Raw genomic sequence first — 11,922 nt, 5'->3', positions numbered from 1 at the left:
CCTCTTCTTTTCCCCTTTTCCCCTCTTCTTTTCCCCTTTTCCCCTCTTCTTTTCCCCTTTTCCCCAGTGTTTTCCCCTTTTCCCTTGGAGCCAGGCCCAGCCTTGTTGTCCCATTCTTGCCTCCTTCACTTCATTTTTTATCCCACTTGCTGCTTTTTTGCTCTCACCACTTTCTAACCTCTGCTTTTTTATTAAATGCCTGAAAAATTCCCATCCCATTTTGGGATTCAGTGAAATTTCCAAACAAAAATAAGAGGTACCTTACAAGTCAGATGTTTCTACACAGCCACGTGGTTAAAAGTATGGTTTGGAATCACTCAGAAAATAAATATATTTTTCAAGTTAAGGCTCTCCTGAGTGTCAAGCATATCAGAAATCATAAAAGTGATATAGTGAACACACAAAATTAAGGTGATTAAAATAAGTTAGCCATGTATTTTATAACAGCAACTTAATTTTAGATATTAAGAGCAACAGTTTTACATCCCAGTTGATGATTTAAATATTGTGCCTGTAAATAATAAAACATAAAAATAAACTGTAGCTGTGTCTTTATCTGTGGAATATCAGAGATATTCCTGATGTAGCTTGGTCTGCCAGCAGTGGCAGTCACTGGGCTCTGCAGAGTCACAGCAAATGGAGATTAACTGTCAAACTGGGATATCTATAATGGAAATATCTCTATTTTTTAGTCTCTTTCAGTAATAACGAGGCCTTTTTTGAGCACTTAACACACTGAATTCTTTGCCTGATATAAAGGTGTGCCACTTCATGGCTCTTTTAAAGTGTTGTTGAAAGTAAAATCAAGTGAAAGGTGCCTTGTGGGGTGAATTAGGTCTGTGCATTGGACTAAAAAATACCAATAACAGCAGCACAGATTTGTCACTCATGTGGACATTGAAATTTATTTCATTAATTTGCAGGCATATGGTTGAGGCATCTCTCTAGAAAGGCCATTAGCAATCAGGAGCACTGGGGAATGCAAATATGTGTGTACTTTTTATTACAAATCCTGTAATAAAATACAAATTTTGAGATTTTATACAGGTACTTCACTGTGATTTAATGGCATCATTTTAGAATGGGGGAAATATTTTAAAACATCCTGTGCCACTGTCACTTTGAAGTACAGCAATTTAAAACATGCTCATAAGCAGCAGCCATTTTTCTGTCAAAAAAGAAAAGTTTTATAGTTTGTTGCAGCAGGAAAAACCTGTGTTTTAGCCAAGAGATCTGCAGCATTTCCACCTTGCACAGCTGAAATTGCTGGAACAGGTTTTGCCCAGTCTGGCACATGAAACCTCCCAGGCATTCCTTGTGTTGTAGTTCCAAGGTTTCTCCAGAGATCCTTTAGGAGCCTCGCTGAGATTCTGCTCTGAGAAATTGTTTAGTGGATTCTTCCAGCCTGTGAAGGCTTTGAGGATTATTTGAGTTGCTGTCTGTGTGTAATAAATGCTGTAGAGAACTGTGGTTGCTCTGCATTCTGGAGGTGCATTTTGAAGTTATAATTTGGAATCTCCATAAACAGCTCTCTGTATGGCTCGTGTTTTAAGGCTCTGCTGCTCTCCCTGAAGTGAAAGTATCAAGGGCAGAATGAAAGAACAGTCCAAATGACTCTCATGGGCTGCTGCTTATTAAAGAAATTAAAGCATTTAAGAATTTCTGGCTGTAGTTAAACCAATTCAGAAGTGAAGATTGCTTTAAATGTCTTAAGTTGTGTAATCCATTTAGAATTCCTTAATGCAAGCCTCGGGAGAGGGGAAAGCTGCAGAATGGCACTTTGTTCTTTCTCCTGCCTGTCTGTGGTCGAATTTGGGCTTTGCTGGCTGTGAGGAAGGTTGTGGCAGCTCTGGAAGTGGGTCAGGCAGTCAGGAAGGCCAGGCTGCAGTTGGATAAAGTCACCCAACATCTCTGAGTTCTTCTATCAGCAGCAGGTTGTGTGACAGGAGCTTTGCTCCTTCTCTCTGCATTCCTTACTTTGTGTTTACTTGTCTCCTCTGCTTCATTTGCAATTTGTCTTACACCCCTGCCAGCAGTTCTGCTTCAGCATGCTCATTTAATACATACTGATTTTGTAATTATAAGCTCTCTTTTAAAAATAAACTCAACTTCTGAGATCTTGAAAGACATTTGTAATTAAATCAACATCAAAGTAGGGCGAGTTTCTGGAGTGCTCTGGAGGTGATATCCCACATTGCCAGGAGAATGCTGCTGATTGCAGAGCTGTTCTCACCCATCAGCTCCAATGCTCCGGGTTATTTTCCTAAAACTGGGACATCTGTTCCTTAAATGATTTGTAGCTGTAATATGAAAAGTCAGTCCAAGTAAAAAACTGATATTCTATGACACTGTTTGGTGTTTAGTTGGTAAATGTGGTTGGTTGGGGGAAAGGCTGCTCTTGGCAGGGGAGAGCAGGAGGGTGGCAAACACAGAGTGCCTGGAATCTCTCAATAAACCCCAACCTGGAGTTCCTTGGGCTTGTCACAAAGGGCTTTGACATTGTTGCTGTGCTCCACCCCCAGCACAGGTGGGCAGCACGGTGACAGCAAGGTACAGGAGCTGTGTCTTTGTTCAGCCAGGCACTGAAGCTCTGGAACAGCCTGCAGAGGTGGAGCACAGCTGTGTCCCTGTGTCCCTTCCACTGCAGCTCAGAGGCTCTGCTGCCACAGGACGTGTCAGCATGATAACCAAAAGTGCAAATGCACATCCTTGAGTGAAGTCTGTCTGTTAAAAATGCTGCTCTGAAGCCTCCTCAGATCAAATTCCAGTACCTAGTAATAGGATATAAACAAAACATTGCCATGTGGGCACACCTGCTCTTACACCTGAGCTTGACAAGGTGCAGGGAAGATCCTGTCAGGGAAAAAGTCTGCTCTGCATGATGGATTGGTTGTTAAGCACCAGGACTTTGTGTCAGAAAGCTTTCCCAGATTTTGGAAGAGGAGGATGGTGACTCCTCTAGCTGGGTAAGATGGGAACTGTTCTTCCCCTTTGACCCTGAGGTGTTTAAACATTTATTGTTTTAACAAATAGAAACTTACTTGGCCTGAATTGAGTAATCAATGCTTGTAATTCCTGCAGATTATGTACTTGCTCACCCATTTCCCTGCAAACTGCCTCTCGTTCCTTTGTGCAAGACTTTCCATCTGCCCTGAGGCAATAAGAAATAAATAGTCGTTAGTATGCTTACAATGTAGTGATGGTACAAATACTGTCTAGACTTAAAAATCCATGAGTTCATTTGCTTTGTACAGACTTGCTTTTGCTTACTGAAGTAATTAATGTTGTTGGCTTTCACTTCAGAGTTTTTTCCAGCTGTGGACATGGCCATCCCAGTTGTGCATCATGATCAGAGACCATTGCAATTCCTTATGCAAGAGGCAGTGCACCTAATCAAAATGTATCATTTCACCTCTTGTTGTGGGGAGGACTCTCAGCCTGATGCAATCTTACTTTAGAAGGGATTAGTGTGACCTTTGGCACTATTGCTGTATTAATGTAAATACAAAATGCTTAGCTTGACTGCAGGGAGCAGCCAGTGCTCGCCATCCACGTCAGATTAACTGCTTGGAGCATTTTTCTGGGACTAAACTGCTCTACCAGACTCTCACTAAGCCTTCCTTAGCGTGCAGACTGTGCAAGTGCTTTCTCCAAAATAAGTGGGTAGGATTGGTTTGAGGGCTTTTTCCAGAGGAGCAATTAATGCAGAGAAAATAATAAGGTGAAGGAAATGATTACCTTCCACACCAGAATAATATTGTGCCATCTCTTCAGTGGCTGTGATTTTCTACTGTAATTAAATAATAATATGCTAAATAATCTTTTAATCAGTTCAGGGTTTAATGATGCACGATTGAGTTGCATTCAGTATTTGTGCAGAGACAACACTGATGGATCCACGTGCTTGTGTTGGTCTGCCACTGACAGGAATAGTCTGGACAATGCATTATTACACCTCACCTCACCTTGCTCCTGTTCTAGATGTTACAGTGATTTTACAGTGAGCTGCAGCCTGAGTTTAACTTCTGTTATTGTTTTATTTCTGCTTTTCTCTTTGTCTCCTGAATCCTTTTGTCACCAGGGTTTGAGGTATGCACGTTCAAGGTGCTGCATTTCTTTCCTCTCTGAGCTGGTGCTGTCAGCAAGCCAGGCTTTTCTGAGGGCTGAACTAAGAGCCACATCCACACAAGCTGGCACAGACTGAGAAATTTTGCTGCCTTTTTTCCTCTCTTTGGCCTTGGAGATTGGTCCACATGTAGGTTTTAGGGTTAATGTGGCATTTTTAGACAGGGTGTTTGGGGTGAACACTGAATTTCCTCCAGGCTGTTTCCCCCACCATCTGCACAAATTCCATCCTTGCCTTTTACTTTTGATATCTTTCTGAACCTGTTGTCCAAGAATCCACATCATTCATTTCTGAGCTCATTTATACTCTTCCTTCTCTATTCCCAGTGTCAGCAAATTTAACTGACTTGATTTCTCAGACTTTCCCATTTCTTGAATGCTGCCTTTGCCCTGTGGGTGGGAGTCTGTTGTCCTGAGAAGCTGAGAGGGTGAGCTGGGTTCTTTACTGCTGCTGATTTGTTTTCATTTGGAAATGTGGCAAACCCTTTATCCTTGTTAATGCAAGGAAATAAATGGCCAGGCATCCTTTAGGTTGCTGCCCCTTTTTTTGAGGTCTGCTCATCCTTGAGTGTCTGGGGGTTACACACAGGGCTTCTTTTCCTGGTGGCTGTTGCTGCTGGGGTTCTTTTCTTCATGTTTTCCTCATTTTCTCTACTTGCCTCACACTCCTACCTTGACACCAGTTATTTATGTATTGGATTTAGTTGGTTGTTCTCTCTTGCTGCAACATTAAGTGGAATAATATTGGAATGGCTGCTCCAGAGAGGCTTTGTCAGTAAGAGCCCCTGCTGCTGAAGGCCAAATGCTGCCTTTCATGTCCACTTTTGAGACCAGTTCTATGAAATGCCTCATTTTCCTGTGGAGTGATGGGTAAATGGAAGGTGAACAAGCCTTGCCTTTGAGGAGTGCAGGGGACAGGCTGTTCAGGGTGTGCCTTTTGAAATGGTTTCAAGGATATGGCTTTGTGCTGCAAGTAGAATTTATGCTTTCATAAATTAAAACCTTGCAAGAGTTTGAAGAAATTTACATGAATTTCCCTGAAAGTAGAAGGCATTCATGTTGATTCCTTTGCACATTACTGAAGTAGTAAATCTCTAATAAAAGGGTTTATGGGAGGAAATGCAGATATTTTATTATAGTCTATATATATATGTTCCCTGTTCTGTCGTCTTTTGGAATTTGTCTTGCAGAACAACAACTTCATAAATTATTTGAACAGAAATTTGTACGTTTGCCTGGGCTAGGGGGAAACAAAGTGAACAGAACTGCATATTCTACAACATTTTTTGTTAATTGAGTGTGACTATAGAAGTTAATTATGGGAAGCACAGCTTTAGGATTCATCCTTGTTGTTTGGCTTGAGTTCCTCCCTGCTCTCAAAGCCAGGATGTTCCTAATTCTGGGGCTTTCTGAACTTAGTTTTATAGGATGGTGTTCCTGAAAACACTTTCCATCCATCTTAATCACAAAGGTTAACAGTTATTTGTCTTTGCTTGCTGAATTTCTTTGCGCCTTTGAATTCCAGACAAAAGTAAACTTTTGCTACGTGGCCATGCATTTAAATATTTTCAAATTGCTGCCAACAGTTAAACTTGTGTTATGTTGCCTATTTATGTACCAGCTGCTATTCTTTTTATGAACAGAATGACCATTTGCATCCTCCTCATTTATTTTTCAGTTCCAGCATTTTCTTTCAGTGCTGTTTGTCCCCCTCTCCAACTCCCCAACAGCCCATAAAAATATTACAGTAATTCAAGTTCTTCAGTTCAAGCAAAAATGTGTGCTTTGATCATAATATCAAATGATTAAGCTAATGCAACCATAACCTAAAAGCTTTGATAATTTGTGTTATTCAGAGTGTTTTAGTGGTTGATTTCAAGGTTAACTCTCAAATGGGAATTTAAAAGCTACAAGGATTCTGTGGTCAATATAGATTCCCACCCCAGTTGAATTAAGCTTTAAAAACTTCCACTGTAATTCTAGGATTACATGATTAGTAGTTCCTTTGGTAGCCAGTATAAAGTGGATAAAATTGAAAATAAAATCAAGATAATGGCTGCTATAAAGACAGCTCTATTGGTGCCTTATGTATCCGAACACGCTCGTGAAATCAGTGTTATGGCTGATGGGAGTCGTTACTTACAAAGAACAGAAAATTGATTTTCTTCTGGGAACAGCTTCCTTATTTACCAGATTTTTGTTTCCTGGGTGCTGGTTTTCAGCCCATCCTGACTCAATTTCCTTCTGCTCTTGAATCTCATGGAGGCACGGCACCATTTGTTCTTTAAATAGCAAGAAAATAGAAAAATACACTTTTCTTTAGAAAGTGCTTACTGGAACTTTTGGGTCAAACTGCTTTCCAGCAAAAGATAATAAATTATCAAAAGCAATTTTTTGCTTTTGATAATTTATTATCAAAATAAATTATCCAGCAAAAGATAAATTATCCAGCAAAAGATAATATTCCTTAAGAAAAAGGAGTAATTTGCTTTTCTTGGCTGCACTGGGGGAAAGGGGTCTTGGGATTTCCTGTTTTTCCTTGTGAGCACTGATTTGTGCAAGAGGAGATGGAGTGGGAGAGAGGCTTGGCTTCCAAAAGGCTGAGGAGGAACTCAAGTCAAATTGCTTTTTATGATAAAAACGAGACTGACAAATGGACCTCATGGATTTTGCCATGAAAGTCAATATTCCACATTCAGATGGTTTGAATTCCCCAGCTGGATCAGGAATTTCTCTGCAGAGGCTCTGTCACTTCTCACCCAGAGCTGGAATTTCTTTGTGATGTGGGATTGCTTCACCTTCACAAGGCTGCTGTCATTTTTTTGCTCACAGGATGTATCAATTAGGGGTTGTTTAATCCAAATTAGCATCACAGTGCTTTTCTTTAGAATAGCTTGTCACACAGCAAGCAGGAGTTCTTTACAATCCCCTCTTTTTTGTTTTTTAATTAGTGTGCTGTACTTTGAGTCCTTTACTTCCTTTTGATTATCAGCAGCTTTTATTATTCAGACCTACCTTAGCTATTAACACAGCTCTGGGGCCAGAAATCAGTGTAATCTCAATGTAAGAAAAATATTTCATTTTTTTCCCCCATGTCTATTCATCAGATCATTCCTGTAACAGAAACGTGCATTAATAAGATCATTCATTTAACCAAGTACATGCATTAAGAAGATGAAATCTCTTTGAACTCTAGTTAGTTTTTAATCTTTGAATTAGATTTAAAAGAATATTAGAAATAATAATATTAGAAATATTGGAATTTTTGCCATCAATTTCAATAGAAATGGAATAATTTGAAGTAATGGTAGAATTAAGTGGTGACATTTCAATGTTAAATATGATGATCTGGTATATTACAGTAGATATTTTCACTTTCTTTTTATGAAGGGAAGGATTTTTTATGAGCAGTAATTCAGAAAAATATGAGTCTATTTAACAGAATCATTCTCTTTCAGACCATTTATACTGACATTGTTTTTTTCCCCCATTCTGATAGCCTTTGTGGAATCTGGAAGCTTTATAAACTCTTTTTATTTTAACCCTCAGTTTCAGCCCAGACTCTGAAGAGCAACCTGGATTCGATGAACCAGCAGATCCAGCGCCTGGAGAAGGACATTGAGAACTTCCCAAAAACCCAGGACGAGCACGATAAGTTTGTAGAGAAGATGAGCATATCCTTTTTACACATCCTCACTGCTGATCTGAGCATTCTGATCCTCTGCTTAAATATTTGCAGCACTTGAAAATAGGTTTTAAGTCTCCTTTCACACATTTTTTGTAGAGCAGACAAAAAGTATCAGTGGACGTGGTGAATGTAAGCAAACAGAGGACTGAAAGCATCAATAATCAGATTTTCAAGGGATACCCAGGCAGCTTTCCTGAAGGCAGTAGTTACAATGAGCAGCCATAAACTCAGTATGGGGATTTTTGTTCTGTCAGAAAGAATTATTGAATCGATTTTAGAAAAATACCAGCAGTAAAGTTGACTAAATTGACTAAAATTTATTATTTTAGTTCCAGATGTGGTGTTTTTTAAAGGGGTGGAGTATTAATTTGGTTAGTGGTTTTAAGTTAGATTTTTAGCATCATTTTAGAGGAATATTTATATTTGTTTTCACTCAAAAGTGTTATGTCCTTTAATTTCTGTAGAGGCTGTGGATTCTCTGCCAAGTGAAATCTGTGGGGGACTGTAATGTGATGTTGTCTAGCTTGTTTCTGTAAATCCACCTTTCATTTGGTTCAAAAGTCAAAAGTAACAACTCTACTGAAGACACAAGAAGCTCACAAAAATGCAGCAAAGACTGAGAAAAATCCCATTATTAAAAAAAAAACCCAAAGCAATTCCCAGGTTTTTATTGTGCTGAGATCCCAGCAGTGAGTGGAAATATGGGAGCATTTGGAGTGTGGCCAAGTTCAGGCATTTTCTGCATTTCCAGAAGTTCCTGGGATCTCTCTCCTTTCTTGCAACAGAAGTTGTGGGTTTTGGGGGTGTTTTCAGAGGACAGAAAAAGGATGGGATTGATGTTTAGCTCCATTCACAGCTGCTCATCACGTTTGGAAGGTGGATGGAATGAAGATTTCTCCCCTCTGCTGTGGCTGTGCAAAGTCAGTTTTTTGTAGGATTTACCATCTGAATGGAGTCAGTGACAGAATTTCACAAGTAGATATTTAACATCTCCTCTGTATGGATTTATTTGAAGTTTCTGACAAGGCTGCTGGAAAGTAGCTTAAGGGAGACAACTCCTGACAAAGTGGAAAATTGTTTTTTATTCCTCACATCTTCCCTTTCCCCTTGTCCCCCACGCAGGGTTAAGAGACCTGCTGCTGGTAATCACCTTTATCAGTTCTGCTATTAAACAAAGCTCATTATTATTTCCCTGGGATTCATTCACATCAGGAAAACTTGGAATATTTCCTTGTAATTGTCCTGCCCTGTGCAGAGGCTGAATTCTGTCAGATTGGCCCCACTTTTTTTCGTAAATTAAACCAATTTATGAAATTCACCTTTTACCACTGTTTTTTTTCCTTTTTAAGTTTGACAGCTCCTCTTTCCAGCTCACAGAAATTATTGTTCAGTTGTATTTTCATTTTGCTGCCTGTGTGTTTACTTATAGATGATTAGCATCAGATCATTTGGTGAGGAAAAAGAACCAAGTAAATAATATTTAACATTTTTCTCTCTGCAGCTTATCACCTGAATTTCTTAGAGAAGAAAAAGTTGGTTTGACAGTGCAAAAGAGTTAAAAAAATACGTACTAATGTTTGTATTGGCAAATACATAGGAGGAAATGTTGGAAAATTAATTATTCCCTGTGGCCTGGGCAGCCTGGCTCCAGTGCATGGATGTTGATTCCCAGGTAGATTCCAGGTCCTGGAACTGAAGCAGAACCCCAGGTCTGTTCATCCCTGCCTGGTTTAGCAGCCCTGGGGGTGTGACAGGAGAGGCAAGGCTGGAATCAATGAGCTGATTCCACCTGGGAGTTGTTAATTAACCCATTAATGGGTTAATGACAAGTGGGGTGTTTGTTTCAGAAAGTCTCCTCCCCTCAGATCAAGTGATCAACTTTGTTTCTGTTATCACTGAATATTTCAAGCTTTTCTACACTGCCATATTTTTTATTAGATTGCAGAATAATTTTGGAGGGTGTAAAAATGACACCTAGTCTGCAGTCTCTATTTCTTTGACTTCCTCACTGCCTGAAGATTTGTTGGTGATGGCACATCCTGAGATTAGAAAGTTACAGAATTTCAGGCTGAACATCTCCCTGAGCGTTTCAGAAAATTTGAGATGTCTCAGTAGAGTTTTAGGATGCATCAATTATAATATTCAAAGCATAGTTTCTCCTCCTGTCATAAACAAATCTATTCACCAGTTGTAGATGAGACTTTCTTCAGAGGATGTGAGGATGATGCTGCTTGGAGTGTCACGTTAATGTAGGAGGCCAGTGACAAGAAAAATACCATTCATAATATGAATTTGTATTAATGAAATTAATATTCAAAATACAGAAGTAAATTGTCAGACAATTTAAGTAATTTTAGTTTTTCTAACTTTTTTTTTTTTTAACCAAATAAGCTTTTGGTACTGTGAGTGACAAAAAGATGAACAGAACTTCTACCTGCATTTTCATTTTATTTTGTTTTCTTGGTCAGTTTCTAAGCAAGATAATTTTTCCCTTCACTTAATTAGTTTTTTATTTAGCACATACAGTTCTTCATCTCAGTGCAGTGTGGCTGAAGAAAACAAAGGGATTAAAATGCACCTTCTTTGAATTTCTTGCTGTATTAAATAACTTATGTGTGATTCCTGAAACAACTTTTTCATGATCTGATCCGTGGCTGGAATTGTATTTCACCTGCAGATCAATTTGTAATAATTCAGCTTTAAGTGGGAGAGGTTTCTTTTCTAATTAGCCCTTTGCATTCAGCACTGGGGAGTCTGATTCAACAGTTTAGAAAAGTAATTACAGACTATGCCAAATCTGGTTTTCACTCCTGGTTTTATTGCAGTGTTTGTGCCTCCAATTGAAGATCTTTTCTAAAGTGCAGAACTCTGAATTTGATATTTGCTTGCTGTAGGTGCATAGTCTGATTTCAGTGATGTTAAAACACGAGTGTCTGGCTGGGAATTGAGAAGGGTATTCAAATTAATGGAGTTCCAATGTAAATGTTATTAACAGAGATTAAAAACAACTGAATTGAAAAGCAATTTCAGAGGGAACAAATGGAAATTTGTACAGAGTTAACATTAATATTGATTTAGGACTATAAATACATGAATAATAAATACCACTTCTCTCTCCTTTCCAGCATGCACACACACTAAAGTTTATTCCTCCAGAAAACAATTTATTCCTCTAGAAATAACCAGGAGCTTTGAATGCTGTTCCAAGGGGCAGCAGGGCACGTATTTGGTCACTGGGTTTGTGCTTTTTGTCATCCTGCTACCTGGACAAGAATAACTTGGGCTGTGTTCTTATCATATATAAAAATATTATTATATATTCTTATATATATATATGTTATATGGTTATGTTATTATTTATATTTTATAAAATCTCTGACATGAATTTATTTCTCCAATGTGTCCCCCATGAACTGGTGTATCTTTTAATGGAGACTTTATTTGGCTTTTCTGCTTTTCACCTGGATTATTTACCCCAATAAGAGACATTAATGTGCCCAAACTTACTGAAATCTTTTGCCTACCAGAGCAATCAGTGCTGCCACGTGGGTTTTCTAAATGATTGCATACATGTGAAGAATTAAAAGCTCATTTTTAAAGAATTGCAAAATTAAGGAAATGATGAATGAAAGAGCAAAAATTACTGCAGATAAAAAAAAAAAATTCAAAGCACTGTGCATTCATCTTATCATTAAATGGAACAGCAGCAATTTGTGAACTAATTTTAATTTCCAGCAAGGAACACCATTCATTAGAAGAGAATCCTTTTTATGGAATAAAAAAGCTGCCTTCCTGAGAGGCATGTATCCTCACTTGATGTGCATTTATGCTCCCAGCTTTATCTGGTAACCATTGCAGCCTCACAGAGGAATGTGAGGGGTTTATTTCCTCACTTGATGCACTTGAGTTGTACAGAAATGATCTGGGGACAAATCTGGGGACTTTGATGGGGTGGGAATGTTCAGGATTTAATGTGCATTAAGCATCAGCTGGTGATTCTCCTGTAGAGTCTCTTAGGGCAGCCCTGGGGAAGGAGCAAACATTCCCAGAGCAGGGATCCATTGATCCAGGGGATCTCAGCATCCAGAGGGGCTGGGAGCTGGCTCAGA

At 39.0% G+C, this 11,922-nt stretch overlaps 1 protein-coding gene across 5 annotated transcripts in view; it reads left to right on the top strand.

Moving 5' to 3' along the window:
* DIAPH2 (diaphanous related formin 2) overlaps window positions 1-11,922 on the top strand; it is a 170,042-nt gene that overhangs the window by 75,651 nt on the left and 82,469 nt on the right. For all 5 annotated transcript variants that reach the window (XM_015626236.3, XM_015626235.3, XM_015626234.3 and 2 more), the window contains one exon: window positions 7,675-7,799. In XM_015626236.3, coding sequence (XP_015481722.1) covers window positions 7,675-7,799 — 125 coding nt within the window. The remainder of the gene's footprint in view (window positions 1-7,674; window positions 7,800-11,922) is intronic.

The sequence above is a fragment of the Parus major genome, chromosome 4A, assembly GCF_001522545.3.
Source record: "Parus major isolate Abel chromosome 4A, Parus_major1.1, whole genome shotgun sequence".
In the NCBI taxonomy this organism is placed as follows: Eukaryota; Metazoa; Chordata; class Aves; order Passeriformes; family Paridae; genus Parus; species Parus major.
Note: the sequence above shows the minus strand (reverse complement) of the source record. Positions and strands in the feature narration are given on the sequence as shown.